A 25,163-nucleotide genomic window follows, 5' to 3' on the forward strand; every position below is an offset into this window, starting at 1 on the left:
TAATTCAGTATAAAATTAAGATTTGCTAGTCCCAGATTTCATCTGATTATTTAAATAATGAAGCTGATCATCTCCCAGGAGAAGGATACCAAAGCTGTCGTTCAAGTGTATAGTAACTGTCCTGCTGGAAACCAAAGTTGAAAATTAGATTAATTAAAACACAGTTCAGTGAAGATCAATCTAAGGAAACTTGTTTTCCTTTTGGATTTGTGTCTTAAGCCTGATTGACTGAACATCTAAGAAGGTACAAACTCTGATTCAAGTTTTCTTGCGTCGTACCACTTACATGAATTTTTTGGTGTCCAGTAAGAGAGAAACTCATATGAAACCTTTCCCCCAGTGGTGTGTATCTGCCTGTAAGACTCTATTTCCAAACTCATGAAAATAAGAGCAGGGAAGCTGCCCAGGTACAAGCCTCTGGATGACAGCTGGAATAGACAGGGTAAGAAGAAGTAGGAGGAGACAGTGGCTGGGCCAAGCACAGCTGGTGCAGTTTTTAACAGCTGATTCAGGATTAGGCTGTGATTTTACGGCTAGTTCTGTTGACTCTGACAAAAAAGCCCTCAGAATAAACCCACCTCACCAGCTATTCTGAACAACCTCTAGAAACTTAGTGGCTGCAAGACTCTACCTGTGGTGCATGGTAGAAACTGGCCAAAGGCTATTTTCAGGGAATGGGCTGATACAGGTGGGTGAACAGCATGATTTAATAAGCCTTACTTCTTTAAGAGACTAGGCTAAACAGTTTCCTTACTACTGTTGTGAGCTATATAAACAATGCCTTATTATACACTATCTTGATATATTGATTTTAGATCTCTTGCTTAACTAAAACATTTAAATTTTAAATGAGACATGCAGGTGAGAACATGTCTACTCCCTTTCTTTCTTCTTTTCTGTCCTCCCTTATTTAACAGCTCTGTTCTTTTCCGAAGGGAATATGGTCCATGCTTTTGAGACCTGGATCCAAACATTCAACATAGTGTCATTTATTTCATTTGTACAGTGATTCTAGAACTAAATTCCATCGTATTTAGGTGGACTCACTCAAGGATTACATAGGATATTCATTATGCGAGACACAAGGTCAGGCTATTTATTCATTCCTGGAGGACTACTACTTATGTCACCAATGACGATACCAATTCCACTGCAAAGAGTTATGATTGTGACTCTAGAATTTCAGTCATAAATAAGTAAGAGGGTAGAGGTATTTATATTTGCATTAATTTGAAAAACTTCTCCAGCAGACAACATTTTATATAGTCACTATTTGTAGATGCATTTGTTTGGTATTTCAGGTCAAGTTGAATACTGGAGATTTCATTTGGTGGGAAAAGATAGAAAAGCCCCAAGTTTTATCCACTGTCAGAAAATGCATGTGTCCCACCAAAACTGAAGCTGGCCATGTAAGGACAGTACCCTACTGTTACCAGCTCTTCCATCAGGTCCAGCTAGCAGAAGTGTGGCATCTCCATGTACAGCACAGCAGGGCACAGCTTGTTCGCTATGAGAATTTTCTCCTTTTAATAGGTCTTGGTTGGACATGTAGTGTGGTGGGTTGACCCTGGCTGGGGGCCAGGTGCCCACCAGAGCCGCTCTATCACTGCCCTCCTCAGCTGGACAGGGGAGAAAAAGTATAACGAAAAGCTTATGGGTCGAGATAAGGACAGGGAGAGATCACTCACTAATTATCGTCACGAGCAAAACAGACCAAACTTAGAGAGGAAATTCATCTAATTTATTACTAAGCAAAACAGAGTAGAGCAATGAGAAATAAAATCAAATCTTAAAACACCTCCCCGCACCCCTCCCATCTTCCCGGGCTCAACTTCACTCCCGGCTTCAACCTCCACCCCCCTCAGCGGCACAGGGGGACGGGGAATGGGGGTTACGGTCAGTTCATCACATGTTGGATCTGCTGCTTCTTCATCCTCATGGGGGAGGACTTCTCTCATCATTCCCTTGCTCCAGCATGGAGTCCCTCTCACGGGAGACAGTCCTTCATGAACTTCTCCAACATGAGTTCTTCCCATGGGCTGCTTCACGAACTGCTCCAGCGTGGTCTCTTCCATGGGCTGCAGACCTTCAGGACCAGACTGCTCCAGCATGGGTCCCCCACGGGGTCTCAAGTCCTGCCAGCAAACCTGCTCTGGTGTGGGCTCCTCTCTCCACGGGTCCACGGGTCCTGCCAGGAGCTTGCTCCAGCATGGGCTTCCCACGGGCCACAGCCTCCTTCAGGTGCCTCCACCTGCTCTGGGGTCCTCCACGGGCTGCAGGTGGAATCTCTACACCCCCTCATCCTTCCTCCATGGGGCTGCAGGGGCACAGCCTGCCTCACCATGGTCTTCTCCAGGGGCTGCAGGGGGATCTCTGCTCCGGTGCCTGGAGCACCTCCTGCCCCTACTTCTGCACTGACCTTGGTGACTGCAGAGTTTCTTACATCTTCTCACTCCTCTCTCTGGCTGCAAAAGCTCCCTCTAACTGTTTTTCTTCTTCTTAAATATGTTATCACAGAGGTGCTGATTGTCTTGGCCTTGGCCAGTGGTGGGTCCGTCTTGGAGCCGGCTGGCATTGGCTCTATCAGACACAGGGGGAGCTTCTAGCAGCTTCTCACAGAAGCCACCCCTGTAGCCCCCCCTCTACCAAAACCTTGTCATGCAAACCCAACACATGTTGTCAAAGTTTCTAGAGCTAGAAAAAGCTGCTAAGTTATCTACTTTGGTCTCACATCTAACAAACACCACAGACTCTCTTTCAACAATACCTGAGATAATTTATGTTTGACATCGTGATTTGAAGATGGACATACTATTGGTAGTTACGCTATTTAAAATTGATGGCATTTCTCTTACTTGAATTTGACTTTACTTTTCAAACATTGGCACTTGGCATGCCTTTTTGCCATGTATTTAAGAGTTCTGTTCTTCCCATAAAATTATTTACTTGATGTAAGCAAGCTGCTGTCTTCATAAAATTAATTACATAAAGATATAGACAGAAAGTCAGCGAAGAGGATGCAAACTCACATTCCCTGCCATTTTTTCTAGCTTTCAAATCTATTTCTGGGAATGGGACATATTCCTAAAGATTGTGGACAGAGAACCCCTGAAATTTTCCTTAAATCACAGTAACAAATTGTTTTAATGAAATAATCTTTAATATATTGAGTGATACAACTGAACAAAATGTGGGACAAATCATCAACATTTGTGTTTTACTGAATGTCACCGTGTAAACAGGATGTACTGATTACTTATTATAAAACCCATGTTAAGGACATTGTACCACAACATTTTTCAAACTACAATTAGTTAAAGGCCAGGGAAGAGGCAAGTACCACGTCAACTTGTCACAGGTGCAAAACCAGATTATTGAATTCACACGGTAAAAAAATATCGCTGCAGACATGAAACCTGCTTTAGCCTGTTTTTTTGGGGACAATGCAGAGATCCCAGACATTTTTGTTATTTGGCACCAGTTCTTGGAAGGTTCAAAGGCACTGCAGAGCTTCACCATCTCCTGTGAGGCACCTGTTGGTACAGGAATACTTTTGTCCCTATGAAGCTAAACTTCTGCCGTAAGGCAAGAAAACCTAGCCTTATTATTTTGACAGTGCTTGAAACCTGCTAGCTCACCCCTTAAGCCTGAATGAGATTCCCACAACAGGAAGCTCCCTCCCTGCCTCACCTACAGGGCAGAATCAGGAAACAGCCTTCAAGCACAACCCATCGGTCAAACGCTTGGGCAAAGGCAGCTGAAGACAAGAGTGTTTGGCACTGGCTGGGATATGTTCCCCAGCATGCTCCAGTGGCACAGCAATTAGGAAACGCCCCTGGAATGCAGCCATTCCCCACCAGCTTGCTCAGGCAGCTTTCTGATCAGAGGTTTCTGTGAAATCCACTCCCACTTCTCCTCCCACACTGCTAAGGAAGCCTCTGCACCTTGAGCTGGGCTGTGACTTCCTCCAGGCAAAGGGCATCCAGAATTACGCAAATGGATGCAGAGCAGAGGAACAAATAATCCGTCTCGAGGACTTCAGCCTTGCAGTAAGTGGGGGTGGAATCATCCCTATCATGACCTGACTGTTGAGACATCTCAGGAGGAAAGAGTAGTTCCCATCCAGACGTTATGCCACTTCAGAGATGATTAACAAAAACCCCCAACAATTCCTGAAATGTCACACCGCTGCTAATTTCCTTTATTCTTCATTCATGCCATGCAAACAAGAGTCAGTGGAGGATATCTGCTCACACCTCCTCTGCATGCTCATGGCATGTTTCCAATCTGCAAGGTAAAGCCTTTAAGGCCTACTCTGTCTGTGATGAAACATGGCACTGGTTGTTGCTATAGGGACCTACAAACTGCTGGCCACCGCTCTGGGCCATCCATTCTCTCATCATTTTCCCCTACCTGTAACCTGTTAGGAAAGACATGGAATTCGGCATTGGACAAACAGCCCAGTTGAGATGGAGGACAGGGATAAAAAAAGGGCATAGTGTTTGGAGAAAAAAACATGGAATAAGCCAAAGGGCTTAGAAGTTGAGGGTCATGATCCTGATCCATCATGTTGATCCATCAGACTTATCTTTCCCCTCTCTCTTCTATCTAAAGCATATTTGCAGCTTTGACCCAATCTTTCCACGCCTCTCTCTGTTCCTGAGAAGGGGCATAGTGGTAGAAGGTCCAGAACAAGAAGATGAGGCTGTTTCTCCATTTACACACCAGTAAACAAATACACAGACAGAATTTAGCATGCATTATCTAATGACGTTCAGTCAGAATTTGTATCTGATATGGATTTGGTACAGTTCTTACAACACTTGGAAGAGTTTTTAGAGTATGTCAGCGAACTTAATTTAAAAGTTCTGGAGCTATTTAAAAAGCAAGCTTTCTAAAGTGTAAATATGTCTCTTATTAAAGTCAGTTTTTAGTAAGAACACCAAAGGAACTTACTGCTTTTAAATGCTGAATGCACCAGAGGCTCATGTATTGACCACAAAAAGTACATGTAGAGTCGAGTCCACATATGCAGCTGGCAATGCTGAGCTGGTGACTTACAGCTAACTCAGTAGGGCTGAGACGGTACTAGTCACAATTGCAACTGCAAGGCACACTGCACTACAAACTTCTTTTCGGACGGCTTCAATTCAGTCTCAAACAAGTGAGCAGAAAGATCTAGGGAATGTAGGGGTGGGATCCATCTCATCCAGCCTGACATATCTACATCAATGGAGTCTAGAGAGTGATTCATCTGACTAAAAGTAGATGCCTGCTTTAAAATGAGTTGACTGACTTTCTGGACAATATTGACTGTTTTGACTAGATCCCCATTGACTATGACTCCAGGCCTTTCAGCTGCCTCTATCCACTCTAAAACAGGAGAGAAATTCAATGAGTTTGACTGAAGGCTAGGCATATTCCAGGACATGATCAAGTAAACTAGTAGCTAATATAGACTATCTTCCAGTTCTCATTGTAGAGGAACTATTGATGATCCTACAGACATCACCACAGCAGAAATTATACTGAGATAATATGCCCAAAATAGACATTAATTAAAAATAGGAAAAAAAGAGGTAGAAAGGAATGATTTGGGTTTTGAAAATCTCCAATAAGTACAGAGGTATTCTTTTTACAATTATGTTTTATATGTACCATATATATACCATTTATGAATATTCACCATGAACCAACAAAGTATTTTTACATAATCAAAGTCCTGGCACATTAGGAAGATTGTATGTTTGATAGTTTTCAGATTATATCATAGGCTTTAAACTATAGGTTATAAAAAGATGCAGATCTCGAAATGTCAAAGATATTTAAATAGAAATTATTTTCTTAACTAAGGGAAAAGATACTCATTAGTTACAACTTGTTTTGTAGAAGCACATTCTTGTTACCAGCATGTGAGTGACACTTTTATTAGTTGAGCTGCAGATGTTATGGGTTTTGGGTCATAGAACCTCTTATAGAACAAAACTGAATAGAGACATAATTTTTCTTACAGACCATGATATAATTTAATCCAAGTGTTGAAAGCTGATAAATATTTTTTCTTTCCACGTTTGGCAAATCCCACTTTCCCCTTCCCCATATTTCTAATAAAATATAACCCAGTGTGTAGATTTGTTAACATGCTACTGAGGAACAGAGAAGAGGGCTTATATTCTATTTTGTCACAGAGAGAGAGGCATTATCAGACTAATGATGAAATGCAAGATTTAAGACAAAATAAAAGTAACACTTTCTAGTTATCAAAAGTTAAAAATATGCTGGATGTTTTTCTTTAAGACAAGGGTTGTGATTATCCACTCCCTTGTATTTGTCCTTATACCTGTGGAAGCTGCTGCCAAATCAGAGATCCCTATCTATTTTGCAAAACTGTGAATGATTACACCAGAAGAAGGGCAAGTCGTATATTCCAGTAAAATATCTATCATGTACATTAAATTTTTAGTGAGACATAAAGTAGGTTCATACTGTTTCTTATAAAATGTATAGAATTTGATCACAGTCATAAGGAGATAGATGACATTTTTTTCCAAGCACTATGTTTAGAATGTACATACTTTTTAACAGAAAGATACTAATATAAGTCAGCTTTACATTTTGTATAATTCTTCCTGTAGTGCACAGCTCCACATACAGCCCTGCACAACGCTGTGAGTGCAGCAACATCACATTCTCATATCGTTTTTTCTAATGCTGAAGTTAAGCAGAGTGTTTGGAAATGGGAATTAACACCAGTTAGAAGACAACTATGATCTAACTCCAAAAAGGTGCCAATTGCAGTCATGTTCACTAGCTACCTACAGACAAGTATGCATTAACTTTTAAGCAGATAAGAAACCCACAAAGGAAAACAACATGGCCACTCTGAAACATCTGCCACTTTTAACTATCTCCAATCTCATCTTAGGACAATAGGAAGGAAAATGTTCCTCAAAGCAATCCTGATTAATCATCCTCTTAGGATGTTTTCAGTAGAGAAGCATGCACTCTTTGAAAATAGATCCATGCTTTTCAAAGTTCAGTATCAAGAGCCAGGTTCAAAAAGGCATTCAGACAGATTTTAGGGTTCTACATTGAAAGCTGCAGTCCTCAAAATCGAAAGTCAGCTGCCATCTTTCAGCGTTGAAATGCCATACCTTTGATGCTCAAGCTCTTTGAGGGCAATAAGGGTTCTAGCAGATCTGCAGCGGCAAACTGTTGCCATCCACTGGTCTCTGCTCACCCCTCTGATGGACAGCTTGGAAGTGATCTCTGGAGGACGTCTAGTTCAACTTCTCATTCAAAGATGCTCCAACTAAAGCAGGTTGCTCAGTCAGGTTTTGAATATCTCCAAGGACTGAGATTCCACAACATCTATTGAAAACCCATTCCAGCATTTGACCTGAAAATATTTTTTCACTGAAAATAATGAAAATATTTTTTTCTTACATGCAGAATTTCCTGTATTGCAACTTGTGTCCATTAGCTCTTGTCCTATCACCATATACCTCCAAGAAGAGTCTGGATCTCTTCCCTATATTCGCCCCACCACATTCTCATCATATGCTTGTACTCTAGCCCGTGTGATCTTAGTGACACTCTGCTGCATTCACAGCAGTATGTCAATGTCTTGTGCTAGGCAGCCAAAAACAGTACTCCAGAAGCAGTCTCACAAGTGCCAAATAGTGGGGAATATTTACTTCCCTGGACCTGCTGACTACATCTTGCTAATATAATCCAGGATGAAGTTGACCTTGTTTGCACCAACTGCCAACTCATGCTCAATGTGTCCATGAGGACCCCAGGTTCCTTTCTGCAAAGCTGCTCTCTAGTCAGTTGACCTCCAACATGTGCAGGTCTAGGGGGTTATTCCATGTGCAACACAGGACTTTTCACTTGTCTTTGCTGAGCTTGGTGAGGCTCCTGGTAACCCATTCCTCCAGCCTGTCCTGGTCCCTCTGAATAACAGCCCTGCCCTCCAGCATATCAACTGCTCCCCTGCCGGCTGGTATCATTCATAAATTTGCTGATAGTGCACTCTCTCCCATAGTCCAGATAATTAACAGTGAAGACAGCAAACTGCATTGGCCCCAGAATCTGTCCCCAGGGGGGGTTGCCACGAGCAACCAGCTGTCAGATGGACTTTGTACTGCCAATCACAACCTGTTTAGCCTGGCAGTTCAGCTAGTTTTCCATCCACCTTATCATCTGCTTATCCTGTCCCCATCTCACTATTTTGACTGGTAGGATACTATCAAAGACCTTGGGCAAAGCTTTGCTAAAGTCAAGGTAAACAATATTCACTACTCTTCCCTTGTCCACAGAACCAGTCATCTTACCATGCTCAACCGATCAGGTTAATCATGGACAGTTTGCCCTTGGTAAATTCATGCTGCCTATTTCTAATCACCTTCTTGCACTTCATGAACTCAGAAACGGTTTCCAGGAGGAAAAATCTTCAAGGAGACTGAGGTTAGACTACTTAGCTTGTAGTTCCCTGGACCCTCTTTCTCAACCTTCTTGCAGATGGGTATGACATTTGCTTTTTTCTTCTGTCCATTTGGGACCTCCCCAATCACCATAACCTGTTGAAGTCGATGGGCAGCAGACTCACAGTGACATGGGCTGGCTTCCTTAGCACCCTTGGATGCATCCTGTCTGTTTCCATGAACTTTGTGTGTCCAGTTGGCTTAAGTGCTCAGTCTTTCTCTACTGTGGCTGTGCTTCACTTCCTCAGACTCTGCTATTAGCCTCAGGACTGAGGGTAAATCTCAGTAATAAAAAAGCAAAAGAATAAAAAGCAGAATAGGCATTGAACACTTCACCTTTTTCCATGCCTTTTGTCAGTAGGTCCCTTTCCCACATAGAGTACTTGGCCCACATTTTCCGTAGGCTGCCCTTTTGTTACCAATGTACTTACTAAAGCGCTTTTTGTTGCCCTTCACAACGCTTGCTGTTGCAAAACCAGCTGAGCTTCGGCTTTTCTACTTCCCTCCCTGCAGACTTAGGCAATGTCTCTATATTCCTTCCAGGTAGTCCTGGGCCTGTTTCTAACTTCTGCATACTTCTCTTTTGTATTGGAGGTCAGTCAAGTGTGTCCTACCCATCCATACTGGCCTTGTACCATAGTTGCTCATCTTTCTGTGATTTGGAATGGACCAATTCTGTGTTTTGAGGAGGCTGTTCTTGAGGATCAACTAGTTGTCCCAGGGGCAGCTAATTGTCTCCCATGTGATCCTGCCCAGCAGATCCCTGAACAAGCTGAAATTTGCTCTCCAGAAGTCAAGATTGGCAATTTTATTAATTGTTTTGCTCATTTATCTCAGGATTTTAACTATACAATCTCAGGGTTGCAGCCAAAGCTGCCCTCAACCTCTACACCCCCAGCCAGTTTGTTCATGAATAACAAGTCCAGCAGAGCACCTCCCCGAGATGACTCAGCAATCAACCTGTGTCAAGAAATTGCCATTGGATCTTCTGCACTTAATCCATGCTTCAAGTGTTGACAACGTGTCTGGAACCTGGTGTTCCCTAGAATAAGGAGTTGCACTTTTACTGTCTTGACAGCAGAAATCTCACTTGGCCTTCAAGATCTGAATATCCTTATCACCTGCCACAGGGAATCTCATGGAGAAGGCTCCTTTAACACAGCAGTAGTGCTAAGGAATACCATGGCCCTGATGCAAAGGGGTCATAACATATCCTGAGGAGAAATGTGATACATGTGTGAGGAGGTTAGAAACGCTGTGATGCCAAGGCCTGTTGTGACAGGTGCTACCTTCATCACCCCTAATGAGGCTAGGAGTGCACAAGGAGACTAAGGGGACATTCTCAGGTTGTTGGTGCTAGCTATGGAGATGAGCAGAGCAGTCCTATGCATGTTGAATCCTATCCACTTGCCAGCATCCAAGGAACACATAGTACTCCAAGACTCATCAGTGCTAAAGACGAGAAAGGTAGCATGCTTGCAGTCACTTCATGTAGGCTTTTACCAGGTGAAACAGTGCTGGAGATGACTCTCTGTTGCCATATTTCACTTGCCAATGAGCTTCCTTGCTAATCTCATGTACCCAAGAAGTCTTGATATACTGCGGGTTAGAGCTGCTTCCTTAAGGGAGGACTTCTTAGGACAATGGCTTCATATTGATTCAGTAATGAAGGCTTTTGCCAGTTCACAGCTCCTGCCTATTTAATGTGGCCACAGACTTCTGAATTTAATGATGTCTTCATAACCTTCCAAATCTGTAATTCTGCTGTTCAAGCTCCTGATCTCTTCTTGTTCTAAAATAATGAGGGATTGAACATTTATCAGAAATACATCACCTACTAAGGCAGTTAAGGCTCCTGGTTTGCACAGGAGATGATAGGATCCAGCCTTTATAAGTCACACTGAGTGAAAAGTGGTCTTTGGAGAAGACTTGTAGATGCACATACACATCTTGAGTGTCTAATAAACAGAAAACAACTCACTACCTTTCTGAAATTCACAGCAGCAGGCCACTCCACCTCAGCACCATCCCTGAGACAAACTTGTATGGGGTGCTCCCTGCCTCATAGCTTACACAAAAAAGGAAAAAGTCTCTGAGCTTGAGTAATAGGGCCTGCATGCATCCTACAAGGTGAATACAGATGTGGTCTATCACTTAAAATAGAACCTGGCTTTTCTTCAGTGAAGGCTGTAACTTACCAGCTAATGTATTTGAAGGAGGAAGATGACAACTCTTCCTCCTGAAGAGGATTCTTCATCTTATTTTAAATGAAAGGACACAAACACCAATCAGGATAGCATTCTAGGCTATAAATCCCAAGTAAAATAGGCACCTGCAGACAGCAATACCTCTGCTTGAAAAAGCTTCAAGGCCCTCTTTTGCACAGTATTTTTTCACCTGAGTTTTGCAGTTCCTATTCCAGGGCAATTATTCTGTACCTCTGTACAAGGTAGGCTAGACATCTAACTTAAAATTGCAGATTTTCCTGCTGATTGACTACTAGACGGCTTTTTCAAGCATCACAGCCAAGCTTCAGGAATATTTGGGGCAGGATAGTATGTTTAAAGTTCTTCACCTACAAGCTGGATACTATCCAGCTCTGATGACAATTTTTTCATCAGGGCTCAGATTTTCCTTTTCCTTTGGACTAGAAATCCCATTGCTTTGGAAGCTGCATTGCTTTTCAAGTGCAGAATGTTCCCTTTGTTCTCTTCATCAACAAATATCATACCGTGAATGTTAAAGGATACCAAATTTGGGCTTTGTAGCAAGAAGTGGGAATACAGGCTCCGTATGGCCCTCTGCCACTGGAAAATACAGCCATGTTCATAAGACAGGCCATTTAAAAGTTCTAATTTTTCTCTTAAATCATGTTAACCATTTTAAGTCTAGGTGCTATAATTTCCTTTAAACTTCATTTTATGACTAACATCAGCCATAAATAAAAATAAAACAGCCCCCCCCCCTTTTTTTTACTGTGGTAGCACTTAGATTCCCCAATCAGTATGTCACATTTTATTGGGAATTATAGGTCCCGCAAATAATAAATAAAGTCTCTACCAGAAAGCGTTTGCATTCTTAAGCCAAGCTCCTTCAGTTATCTGTGTGCACAACTTTATGCATGAATAATCCCATAACGTTATTGAAGATTTCACAAATATAAAGTTAAGACATGTTTTTGATTATAGGTAAGTTCACTTGAAATAGGAAAATACAGTATGTGTGAAAAGAGTTTTGTATCCCTTAAAGAATTGTTTAATATAACAATGTCTCCATATTTAATAATTAGCTGTTTCTGATTTTTTTCTAGCATTATAAACAAATAAAACTTTGAGAAGGTATTTGGAGAAAAGATAAGTAAATTAAAAGGATGCTGCCCTCCCAGTTCAGTCACAGCAATTCTGAAGCACCTGGCTCCTTTGATTTTACGTGAAATGCCAAACCAGGACCTGGTTTAGAAGGAAACTGCAGCTAAGTTAAAGAGAAATTCCATCATAGTACCGAGTGCTTATATGGTGTTTCTCAGCTGTGTGAGAAGTACAACAGCTGGGCTTGAAAAGTATGGCCTTTGTAGCTAAAATCTGAATTTTTTACTTTTAAAAAGAGATTAATAAGTTATCTTGTTTCTTCATTTCCATTCCCAACTTTCTATATCCTCTGCTCTAGCTCACGTAACAAATATAGAATACTTTTTACAATGTCTCATTGGGAGAAAAAAGGTTTTACACTGAAGAACACAAAATTACTTAACTTTGACTACTCTGAGCCGGTCCCAAGGTCTAAACTTGTCACTACATGACATTTCTTCTTACTTTATATGTGGAGGCATTTGACTTGTCGTTCTGGAGCCTCCCAAGGCTTCTCAGCAATTCAAGGGCCATACCTGTGCTGGGACTGTAACACAAGATGAACCCTTGTGTTACTCTGCAGAAGCCAAGCCCCTAGTTCTTGAAGTAAGACAGAGGAGGTGGTGAGGCTGATGCTGCAGCATTATTCTGGGCTCCAGCCCAACCCTTTTCCATCACTGGTGTGGTGAAACTTCCTCTGTGAGCTGTTAAAAGAACTACCACTCCCCTCATTTTCCTAAAGTATAGCATAGGTTTGATATGATTGACATGGGAAATGGGAGGTTTTCTAACTGAAAATCAACAGTTGAAAGTCTGTACTTATTTTTCAGTTGCTTAACTTTACTGTTTAAAGCATAAAATTATAATTTGGGATCAATTGTAATTTCATTCTTCCCTCCGTACTTATGGGGGAGGGAGTCATGAATCTCCAGCCTGACGTGCTGTAGCTCCAGTGCCAAAGCGTTGCAGAGAGGAGGTAGCGGAAGTGAAAGCTGGAAAGAAGGCTAAAATGGATGAGATTTACCACAAATTAAAACCAACGGGTCTACAGGAGGGCAGCAGTTTGGAAAGTCAAGGGGAGACAACACAGTATTGCAGCACTTCAGCATTCAGGTTTAATGTTGACTGAAAATATTAATCTTACCAAAGTGAAGCCTGTGGTATGTGTCCTTTGTTTCTCTCATCTGTATGAAGACATGCAGGAAGCATAGCCATTCCAGCAATATTCCGTATTTGCACTATTTCAGATGTGGAATTTATTTCAGAAATGTATTTAACTTAAAATTTATGCGGGGGGGGGGGGGGAGTATATATGTATAGAAAAATTAAATATAGATGTGCCATGGTCCAGAAGGTTCTATCTTACAATTCTTCATGAGTGAAGGAAACTTATTTCCAAATCTCAGTCTTGAAAATATCCAGCATACATGGCTCTGTATAGATATTTAGGCTCAACTTCCCTCCATCCCCAAGGCCTGCAGACTCGACTTTAGGTCTTTGGATGCAGTGCAATATTCTGTGGCACATAGGCTGAAAGTAAGCACAGAAGGAACATATAACAGGGTGAGTGTCAGCCAAAATGCTTTTTCTAACTAATTTCTGTATTGTCTGTGTCCATCCCACACGGACATGCTGCATGTAAAATGAAAGTTAGTTTTCTATTTCTGTTTTCTTGTAAATACCACAAGATGACAGTTGTACCCCACCTGCCCTGAAAAAGCAATAAAGAGCACAGTTAACTATTCAGCCAGGTGCACCCCTTTCAAAATGCCTGTGGCAACTGGGCTAAGCAAACTAGAGGAACTATTTATCAGAAGACCCACCACCTTTCTTCAGCACCCTTTTAAACAGCAAGAAAGAACTGGTAGCACCACCTAACTGCCTTGATTTCAGGTTTCTTCGACTCCCTCATCAGCATGAACAAGAGGGACACTGCTTTGTCCTGCTGTTGGTATCTGAATGGCATGGATGCTGGAGCCTTTGAAGGTGGAATAAAGGAAGAGGGAGCCCTGCCTTCCCCGAGCTGCTTATTTCCACCTTCTCTTGCACTGACACCGCCCTTCACACAGTGAATCTTCTTAGGTAACAAGTCCCTTTAAAAGGTAACTTTTTTGTCCTGTAAATTTTCAGCTGAATTACTCTTTATCTAGGTTGCAGTATGGCTGTGTGAATGCTAATGCCAAGAGGAAGGAAGAAGAGGATGAAGGTGGGTCATATGCTTCTGTTCAGAAGCGGCACCAGTTCAAGCTATATTGAACTAATTGTGGAACAACTTGCTGATACCTAACCACTATCAGTGGTTCCAGAACTTGCCTTCAGTTTGAGTACTTAGTGCATAACTGTAAAAAGCCACTCTGCTGCAGGATGAAGCTATTACTGCCGTTTAGAAACTAGCCAGTCAGACTGCTACCAACTCATGAGCTACTAGCTTGGCAAGTCAACTACTGTATTAGGTTAGCGATATCATTATGTAAATTATTTACCTGCAGGTTTTCAGCATCAGGGATTTGCCCAAAATCTGAGTTGTTCCTAGAAACAGCACCATGAGACCCACGCTGGTCAAGAGGACATATGGATACTATGCATGCACATGTTCATGACTCAGAGGTGACCCTATGAAACAACTACCTCCTATGTGGTATTATATTCCATATTTTGAGGGGATTTGAGCTTTTACATCAAAATTTGTCCAATAAAAGAGCTAGGAGTTGTCTATTAGTTTTTTCTTCCCCACCTTAAAGGTTTAAGGGGCTCTTAAAGTGCATGGAATATTTTGTCCCCAATTAATTTTATGTATTGGGGAAAGCAGAGTCTTAAGTTAATACATAATCTGGCACACAATTCAAGAGCTACTTCCTGTAGTAGCGAGCTTGTGGTAATGACATGTCATTTCTGTAGATTGTGTAAATTGCTGGCTCTGTTTTTATACTTCAATAAAATCTGTTTGCATAGCTCATACTTCTCCTTTCATTACAATTAGGCGGGCAGAAGTTCAAACAACAAAACTTTATTGTTCATGTCTGTAAGTTAAATAACCACTGCAAAGTATAAAATGTTTTTAAAACAATATAACAATGTGCAAACCACTGCGAAGTTGTACTGAAATTGCAGTATACTTTAAGAAGTGACTGATGTGCAAATGAAGAACATGAGTATCAGCTGCTTGCAATGCTCCCATCTCCTCTCCACACACTCTTATTTCTTGTCTAAGTGGTACATCACGGAATATGAGGAAGAGTACTTAGGATAGTTAAATTCTGGAATCAAACACTATAATATACATCCAAACCGTAACTTGCATCTTATATTCAGACAAAAGATTATATTTTATTAACAATCTACTTCTTTCTCCCACCTCCGCAAAAACACTGAGAAGTCATTTTTTTAGAGATCAAGATAGCTATTAAAATAGCAAACCCTTACTAAAAAGTAACTGGCAACACTGCTGCAGAATATGAACTCAACTGGTGAGTTTCTTTGCAAGTATCTTTACTATCTTTGAGTAGTGAATTAGCAGCAGCTTTGTCCAATTAATTTTGACATGAATGAAGCATGATAAAGAGAACTATTTACCAGTACTTAAGCCCTGACTACTTTTATCATCTGTAAGACATGACACAGAATACCAGGATTCCAGTTTTGAGAGATGATCCATCGTTTTCTGGGGACCATGGCTCAACTGCTGGACTCCAGTTCCAATGGACTTACTTGTAGTTGCAAACCCCTTTCAGGCATTTTGAGTTCAGTTGCTGGAAGAAGCTACGGGAGCTGTGAGTTGCAGAGCTCCTGTTCTCTTACTGACGCGTGGAGGGCACCAGCACAAAGAACAGCATGCGCAGCAAGGCTGGTACAGTGCTGCATCTGATAGTTTGTCCTCCAAATGTGCCACCCTAGATAGCTGGCCTGCGGTGGTCTCTCCTCCTGCACACCCAGGCACGTGTACCTGCCTGTTTACTACTTCCTTTCCATAACTTCATTTGCATTTACAAAGCTGTGGGGTTTAATATTTACTGCTCCCTCCTATTTAAGATCAGCAAGTTTACTAAGGCCATACCAAATTAACCCAAAATACATTTGGTGATTGGTGGCTTTGCTTTCGCTAATTTTTATATTTGTTCCTAACATCCAGTGAGCAGTACTCTGCTGTGGCACTGGACAAAGGACAGCATTAAGAGCAACTCCTTCATCAGGCGGGACAACTCATTTTAAAGACACCTGGAGACCTGTGGTCTTGAAGCACAACAGCTTTTTAGAAGGCCAGTGACTGCACAGCATGCTGTTTATGGTGGAGTTTTGTCATCTACCAAGGCAGGGGAAGATCTGTTGCACTACCTAAAAGGCCATCTAAAATCCTGCCAATTTTTCCTTCAAAAAATTTGCAAACATCACATCCCCTCACTTTCTCTGAAAAGATGTTGAAGAATACTGAAGCTGCTTCAATGATTTGTTTGAGAAGTGCCTGTTTCTCTCCAGCTGGCACTGAACTTGCAGGCACACAGAAGAAGTCAGCTTCACGGACTTTTGTACCCAGGAACTGCAACTTGCCACTGAAACCAGCAAGAACAAACAAAAACCAAGTCTTCCTTTCTGTATCTTCTCTGGGACCAGAAGAGCACCAAAAAGCAGACTTTGGGTGACCCTTCACTATAAAAAATGTTCAGTGTAACATCCAAATACCTAGTGGAGTATTTAATGAAGAATTTTTTATAGAACAATATTATTAACTTCAAGCCATAAACCTCTCAATTCTACAGTAACCATGCTTATGAAGATCATATAAAAGGAACTGGAAAGTCCTCCCTCTCCCTTAACCATAGGGGGTTTTTGTTTTGGAGGTTTTTTGTGGGTTTTCCCCCTGAAATAAGAGGCCTGTGACCATGGAGTAGCCCTCTGTGTTCTAATTATACTGCTAGAAGACATGTCCCAAACATTTTGTGAGGATGGGATGGGGACAGGGTAAGGGCAAACAAAGAAACAGCTGTGTAAAGCTCTTCCATCATTCTCACACCTAACTGAAGCCAGCAGTACCATGAGGACAAAAAAGCTCTTAACATTATGCTCACTAGGCATTCACCAGGCAGCCCCTTCTTAAAAATTAAACAAATAAACAAACAAACAAAAGAAATAGTAGGCAGTACTTAATAGGCTAAGCCTTTGTTAGCAATGAAGCCACCAGAAGCCCTTGAGCAGAGATTAGCAAACTAAGTAATCCTTTGGGAATTCTCCCAGGACATCCAGCTAGTTGACAAAACTGTTCCTGTCTTGGGCTGAGATTCTGTAACAGAAGTTAGGACTGAATGAGGCAATCACAGCTCTGCCTAGCAAAGGGCTACAGTTCAGATACTACCAAAGGCTTGGTTAAGGAACCAAACATGGCACAATTCCTCCAGCTAGTCGGAGCCCTAAACCTATTTGAGGAAAGCAGCACCAAAATCACCACTATAAGGAATATTTTTACTACTTGGATTACAAGTACAGGACTTGCTACCCTCCTTTCATGCACTGACTCTGTACTGGATAGTGTTATTTGGAGTAATTAGCATTACATTGGAATGAGCTGAGCCTATTACAGGATAGCTGACTTCCTGTATTTGAGCTCAGTGTACAGGTATTTTGCAATCACATTGCGTATAGTGACTATAAATGCAAATAGAGCCAAATAGCTACTAGTGTAAGTTTTCAGAATTGAATTTCAATAGGACTTCCGGTTCCAAGACACCTTACAGGAAGAAACAACTGAAGATACACTGTTTTTTCTGAACTTAAATCTACTTGGGACAAAGTTTTCCAGGCCGGGTGTCTGCCTCAAGCTGTTTTCAAAAGAAATTTTTAACAAGAATGTAAGTATGAAACTGGGGGAGAAAAAACCTCCCATTTTTACTCACGTACAGAAAAAGCCCTCTTAATGTACTTGAAAAGGCCTTTACTTTGAAGAGAGAATTTGAAATTTAGTAGGACAGCAGACTTTGAATCAGGGATATGCCTTTTGGGCAGTTTTCCTATTGAACATCATGATAAGGCAATATGCTTTTGAATCTCAAGCTGCACATGCACAGCAAGAAATAAACCAAAAAAAAATATCAAGAGCTAGAAGCTGCGTTTTCTGAAAATTCCTTGGCATCAGCAATGCTGCAGGTTGGTCCTAGCAGAGTTACTCCTACCTGAGGCAGCGGTGGGGACTGCAGTCAAGGCTGGGGCTCCGCCGTGCTCTGTGCTCCCTCTCCTGGCACCCAGGGCAGCGCTGAGAGCCAGCAGCAGGACTGGGAAGGGAGGGGAAGGAGGGACGGGTGCTGTTGGGAGGCTACAGCAAACGCATCCTGTTGGGTACACCCCGTTTCCATTTCTGTCTTTATCAGAGCAGCGAGTTTCTTACGCTGAATTGGTGGCCTCTAACCAACTGTTTCTTATGTTCTGAGTTCCAAATTCGGGGCTCTGGAAACGCAGAAATAGCAAGCGGTATCTGCCATAGGTACACAGCCCTCTCGACTGCAGCTTCTGAGCACTGCAAACATTTCAAAGAACAGAGCATCACAATAATCTCGCACTAGGAAAGCCCTAATAATGCAGGTAGGACCACAGCATGTACACACAAGTTCATGAAAAAGCCTATGGCTGAATTTAACGTGGCTCTGAAGTTCCAGCTAGCACTCCTGTTGCTGAACTCTCTCTACTCTCAAATAACTTGTAAATTATACCCATTGAAACCATGCTTTGATTAAATGAAGAACACCCCAAATTAGCAACCATTCTTGTACTGAATTCCTCTGTGCCTTAGCTTTCTCATGTAATGATAACGCTACTAGCTCAGAATTTTAGGAACTCATTAATACGAGCGTTCAGACACCCTCCTAATGATTAGTCTAGAAAAGCCAGTAAGAAAATGCAAAAAAAAAAAACCCACCCCAAAACAACTGTATTCAGATAAACATTTAAACATCATGCAGATAGAGAGGCATAACCTCTTTTTTAATTCAGTGAGCAGTATCCACCCCTAACTGAAGGATCGTGCATTAAAAAAATGTGATCATATAATTAAAGACTATCACAACACACATGCATGATGTCACACAGATGGAAAACTCTTAAGTAATGAGCACTGAATTTTTCAACTTTCATTTTTATATGTTTATATGTTAATATTTGTATGTAATTATATGTAATTTTAATGTTCAGTTGCAGACAGAAACTATTAGACTTTTATTTAAAGTCAAGAGTTCTTTGGCAGATGAAAAAAAATCAAATGTCTATGTATTTTCTTCTAGAACTAAGTAAATTGATCCTGATATGAACTTGGCTGCAGCTAGTTACCCAAACTTTAGAAAAAGATCATTAAAACCATCTTTGAAAGCTTAATTAGTATATTTTGGCAAAAGGAGACAATTCCTTAGCACAACACTTAAACAACATGGGGAAACATGGACTATCAAGTATGTACTATAATTTCTGTATAGTACTGCAAACATGACACAAACACCTGGATTAAGGACACACAACTCAATTTTCCGAAGTGCTAAGCACAACTAATTCCAAAGGAACGCCACGGGGGCTCTGCAATAGCTTGGCAACCTTTTGAAGGAAAAAATATGACATTATTTCATTTTCCTAAAGCAAAGTGAAGAATGAGCCCAGACTTATTAAAAGAGAGGTAACAGATCAAACACAGTATTATAAGGGTTTCATTCACAGACAAGCTTACTTTACTTTTATTGTCTTAGAAATCTAGCTAAACTTGCAGCATTAAAAAAAAAAAATCTGTTCTGACCTTGTAAACTAACACCAGAGTAACTTGATGAAGGATGAAATGAGACAGGAAGAAGTTTCATTCTGAGGACCATACTGTAAGCGCAGGGCAATGCTATTTACGCTCGGGAACTCACTACAAGCAGTCCCAGTGCAGCACATGACTTAAGTCTCTGGAAGTTTGTGTTCAAGAAACTGAAATAAAATACTTAGAATGATAAAGAAAGCCTTAAGATTACAAATCAAGTGTGAATAGCTGCAGTACTACATATTCCTGAATCAGCAAAAAAACTGAAATAAACGGTGTGGTAACTGCATCTAAGGAGATACGTATCTGAAGTAGAAGTCACCTGTGACACTGCTGAAAGCCCCCTAGAGACGGGGTTTTCCCACCCAAAATTATCAGGTATTCCTCACTCCCTTGCTTGAGCCCACATTTTCTTTCATCTTCCCTTTTCCTTCTTCAGCAGGGCTGCCAGAATTCTTCCAGCTTCTGTACCGTTCTCCAACACATGCACGGGAGCCTGAGAGAGCGAAGAGACCTTTCCCCAGCCTGCAGTTTCCCCACTCTGCACACAAGCTTGATAAGGACAAGGCTGAGCTGACTAGTTTGCGCAATGTGTTTTAAACAGTGCGGCCCCAAATATCCACAGACTGCACTTTTGCCTCTTGGTAAGGGGTTAGGGGACTATGCTCGCTCTCCTCTAAACAGTATTAGGTACATCTCAGCTCAGAACTGCCCCAGGTCTGTGCATTAGTCGCTCTTCAACATAGTGATCCTGGTAGCTCTGGAAGCTCCAAGATCAAGAGTTGATGGAAGATGCGGGAACCTATATACACTCTATTTCTACTTTTTCCTAAGCAACTTCAGTTATCCTGTTTGCAACAAGATTCTGTGTAAGACAGACCTTATGTTAAGTTTCAAAATTCAGAAATAGTAGCAGCTAGGCCAAATAAACATTTTTATAACATCTGGAGATTAACAGAGTCATAGATTCCCCTAAAAGCTGCAAATGCTATCATGTTACTGCAAGCAACAGGAACTGATACTTGACTGCATTTGATAGCCCTTCGTAGGTAAACAACCTCAAAAACTGTTTCTCACTAGCTTTTTCAGTTATGTTAAGACACTACTGTCATTAAACAATTTATGTCCAACATTTTAAGTGCAATTTTCGAGTTGGGTGTCCAATCAGCATTTGACCAATGCAGTAAGTTTGAGATTTTTCCCCCCTTTAGTCTGAAAATACAGATACTTCCTTTTATCTGGACATTCAATGCAATGTTGCTCATCTACCAGCAGTTTGTAAGACCAAATCCATATTAAGTAGATCACCAACAGACAGACTGAGAATCATAATTAAACAACAAGAAGTTGTCTCCTTCAAAAGTGCATCTGTGGGTATTCATGTGTTTTTACTGCTTTTAAGTATTTGATTTGCTTCAGTAATTTCAAAAGATTAGTTAGCTTAAATGTTATTTAATCAGTATTTCTTTCATTTACTACTTAATTTTTCAGAAAAGTTTTTGCAGCATGTATTATATTGAAATGTCTAAATTGTCACATGTATTGTCTGTCCACACATTCACAGTTGCACAAACTACTTCCCTTTTCATTTAAGCCTATATAAAAGTTAACTAAGGCAACCGCTTACTCAGAGGAATTTCTACATATTTTTAGCTACCGTTGACTGCCATTTGAATTGGTAAAAATATAAAGATGAGACAGTGCTATGTGACAAGCAAATATTGCTGGCAGATCTGCAATACTGAGAACTCTCCTACTAGTAGCATTTTGCCACTTAGACTTCTAACAAACATTATGAAGTTATTAGGTTTGGTTTTGCTTTAAGTTAACTAGACCTTCCCCACCCATGTGCGATACCATCATTCTTACTCTACAAAACCCCTTGAAGTTTGAGCCAAATTTAACCTGATCGTTTCCGTATTTCTGAGCACAGTTCCTTTTTAACATTCAGAAGAACTCTCTCAGTTTTGCATCTCAATCAAACTTTCACACATCCAACCAGAAACATGAATCACACCAGTGCTATTTCAGGGAACGTGTACAGCTATAGTGGCAGGGGAAGCATGCCATCCACCAGATCACACAAACACAGAGGCAATCACAAAGCAACGCTCCAAACAGGTAATTTACTAAGCGCAAGTATGTCTTTTTCTTTTTAAAAAACCTCGTGCCGTTTTGCTGTCAGTGCATATGTGACTTCTGTGCTGCAGATCAATGCTTGCTTAGAACCTCTAAGTATTTTCCACCATTAAGGCCCTAATCTGCATTACAGGTATGATAACTTCAGAAATGCAGCAAATATTTTTTGCCTGTAAGAAAAGGATATGAATTTGATCATCTTTCTGAACTTACTGCTGAAGTATTGCCAACCCCAAGCATTCAGAACATGTAAGTCAGAACCTACAAAGGAATTATGATTTCAAAAGCACTGCAGTTTCAAGTGGGAGTGCATTTACGTATTTTACTTCTCCTTCAGTTGCATTTAGGGTTTTCCTGCTTTGTTTCATACTTCATTGCACAACTGAAAAACCCTCAGCTTTGAAGTGTTTTTAATTTAGAGTTTAGATGATGATAAAATTTCTTGATTCCAAGAGGTGGACCTTCGTGAAGAACAGCAAGTATTAGAAAATTACAATAATTACAGATAGTATTTTAAAAAGTGTTTGATTGATTTACTTGAGTATTTACAACAGTATTTATGTAGCCCATTTTTCCTTCTATTTCCCGAGTAGTAATACCATAAAAATAAGTTGAAATGAGGAAGGCGCATAACACGTTAGGAGATCTGGGAGGGAAGTGTCATAAAGTCATTTAAATAAACAATTTAAGAAGTTGGTTCTTTTCAATGTAAAAGCTTTTTTTTTTTTTTTTTAAAGATTATCTAAACCAAGCCTGTCGGGGCAGTTAAGTTCCACTAACTGTAGTGGAAATTCTGTACAAGCGTGCAGAAGTGGTCTCTAATATTGTACATCTGCTTTCCCACCTCTGCTGTACTGTTTAGCATTTCATTTCATGCATAAAACCTTAATTTATGATTTAATACTGTACCATTGAAGACTAGCCACTTATGGTCTATACAAAGCAGCAGCATCTTTAAAAGAAGCTAGCACACTAAAATGTAATAAAGAATTTTAAAATATTATTCAGTAAGAAGGGGTAGGACTAATATCTTGCTGAGTAAATACCCTTTGTTGAAATGTACATTTGTCACAGCTAGCTGTGCAAACAGTGAAGTCTTTAGCCTAACATATGCAGTTAACTCCAACACTTTAACATTTTTTATTAAAAATGGTTGAGATGAATGTCACTAAAATTTACCACTGGCTTTCTGCCCCCTTCTCCTCTACCAGATGCTCATCCTGTAATTCTTGTGTTTATTTTCAGATTGCACCTATATTACACACTACTGTCTGCGGTCTCAAGAGTGAATTTACTCTCTTCTCTAGCCCATCTAATAGGCTGCATTTTCTAAAAACACATATATACATAGGCACATACTCACAAACAAATAAAATACACTAACTTCAGTTTCTAAAGATTTACAGTTTACTGTTTAATGTAAGTAGCATTCAGCTAGTGATACTAGTTACTCTAATCAAAATGTCATGTTGCCACAATTCAACAGCAGCACAAGCAGAAATGAAAATGGAAATGAGTAAGAATATTTCACCCACCAGAAAGCAAATGCAGAGTTAGTGGCCTGCTCTCTGGATAGCAGCAGTTCAGCAGATAGGTACTAAGCACCAAATTTAGTATTAAAGATTCAAGAAAAAAGTTTGAAACAGCAGCACAGGATACAGCTATTAGAACAGAAGGTTCACTTAGCACAGTTACACTTAAAAAAAGGAACCAATAGACGCATAGACACACACAAAACACAAACCACCAAACAAAAAAAAAACCCAAACCAAACACACACCCAACTGAATAGTAACAATTGAGTTCCTGGATCTGCACTGTCTGTCTGCAAGAACGCTCATTCCACACATAATATTTACACACCGAAATTCATTATATATGGTAACTTTCATAAGCAGTTTATAATAGTACAGGTTTTATTGTACAATTTAAAGAAATTCAAATTGCATAGACAGGTACTATACACAGATCGATAAAAGGATTATTTTTCTCCTAAATAGATTTTTTTCCCCCTTTCCCCCTACATTTAGGCTTTGACTCTTTAATATGCAACAAGAGATATTTCATAATTCTTAAATATCAGCATAATTATGGTACATTTAAAAATTATCGCTTCCACCAGAAACAGGTCATCACCTTTATTTAATACTATTAAAATGCATGCATATTAAGACAGATAAATCATAAAAATAGTCTTAATTCACAAGCCCTTTCTCTACCTCAAAAAAAGAGGGGAGCCCCGTCAATACACAACAAAACCGGTGGTGTAATATTAATACCATCTTCACACCTTATCATAGGGGATCTCCAACTATTTCAGCTATAAGCTGAAGAACCAAGCTCTAAGAACCCAGACATCGTTAAACAGTAATTATTATCAAGCTGGCATCGCAAGATCAGAGTCCAATACAGACATTTTGTACCTTGGTGCTGGATAGGGTTACTTGAAGCATCAGCCTAATAGCCGGTTTATTCATAAGGCACGCACTAAAATGAAACAAACAGTAATTAAGTGCTGACAGTGACCTAGTTAGCTACGCAAGGAGCTAGACCGTCCTGTCGTTCATTACAGGTTCGCCGGAATCCGACAGGCATGGTCCCGTCCGCCTGAGAGGACGAGAGCGGGAAGCAGCGCCTCTCGCCCGGGCAGCCCCGGGCTCCCGCGCCCGCCATGGCCCTGCCCGAGCCCCGCGACGCCGGCCGCTACCCCAGCCCCCCGCCTCCGAAGCCCTCGGATCTCCGCGAACTGGGCCCCGGCGAGCGGCGGAGTCGGCGGGGGCAGCCCCATGGCCGCCTGCGTTCGGCTTCGCCTTCCCCTCCCCCGCGCCGCGGCTCCGGCAGCTCCGCACTGGGATAACGCAGCCTCTGACTCGCTCGCTGCTCGCGTCCCCCTTCACCTCCCTCTCCTCCCTCCCCCAACGCGCACACTTGATAGAAAGTCTCCTCTCGGCGGCGGGAGGGCGGTGAAATCCTTCGCTCTCCTCCCTCCGCTCTCTGTAACGCGAACGAGCCGCCGCCTTCTGTTCCTCAGCCTTGGCCAAGTCGGCGTTTTGTTGACAGGCTTTGCCGGGCACAAAATGGGGCTGCCGCTTTCCATGGGCGCCGCCATTTTGTGAGGAGCCGCCGCGCTAGCTGTAGCTGTAGCCGCAGCCTCAGTAGCGGCGGCAACGGCAGCCCAGGCGCGCCGGAGCGGCGGCCGGGGTCTGTGTAATGGTTGAATAAAGTGACCCCCTCTAGGGAATCCCCAGCTGACAGTTACGTAAGGGACCGTGCGCAATTGCTGTGCTTAGCATGGAAACCCACCTAGCCCTGCTACGCAATTTGCCTATCCTCCCCTCTGCCTCCCACTCCCCTTCCACGGAGCACCCGGGCGAGGAAAGTGACTCACCTCTGCCGACCGCCCCTCGCCGAGAGGAGACCCCC

The 25,163-nt window shown here is 41.5% G+C and overlaps 1 protein-coding gene and 1 long non-coding RNA gene across 4 annotated transcripts; one reads left to right on the forward strand and one right to left on the reverse strand.

Annotated features, from left to right (window-relative positions):
• Positions 1 to 1,719: 1,719 nt before the first annotated feature.
• Positions 1,720 to 24,358, reverse strand: LOC129207233 (uncharacterized). The gene is made up of 2 exons (XR_008577411.1): positions 24,164 to 24,358; positions 1,720 to 10,278 (listed from the first exon to the last, which is right to left on the reverse strand). It is a non-coding gene; the product is annotated as an uncharacterized LOC129207233 (long non-coding RNA).
• On the forward strand, positions 20,108 to 24,806 carry LOC129207224 (translation initiation factor IF-2-like). Of its 3 annotated transcripts, XR_008577410.1 has the most exons (3): positions 20,109 to 21,722; positions 21,874 to 21,989; positions 24,313 to 24,448. XR_008577410.1 is itself a non-coding variant. In XM_054827884.1 (2 exons), exons 1-2 carry the CDS (start codon positions 21,608 to 21,610, stop codon positions 24,705 to 24,707), a joined length of 510 nt encoding a protein of 169 aa, XP_054683859.1. In that variant the 5' UTR covers positions 20,108 to 21,607; the 3' UTR covers positions 24,708 to 24,806. The 3 variants fall into 3 exon arrangements, 2 of the variants coding, with proteins under 2 accessions (XP_054683859.1, XP_054683866.1); XM_054827884.1 differs by lacking the exon at positions 21,874 to 21,989 and having other exon boundaries at positions 20,108 to 21,722; positions 24,313 to 24,806; XM_054827891.1 differs by lacking the exon at positions 20,109 to 21,722 and having other exon boundaries at positions 21,743 to 21,989; positions 24,313 to 24,806.
• The last annotated feature ends 357 nt before the right edge of the window (positions 24,807 to 25,163 follow it).

Source organism: Grus americana, chromosome 1 (assembly GCF_028858705.1).
Source record: "Grus americana isolate bGruAme1 chromosome 1, bGruAme1.mat, whole genome shotgun sequence".
Taxonomy (NCBI): domain Eukaryota; kingdom Metazoa; phylum Chordata; class Aves; order Gruiformes; family Gruidae; genus Grus; species Grus americana.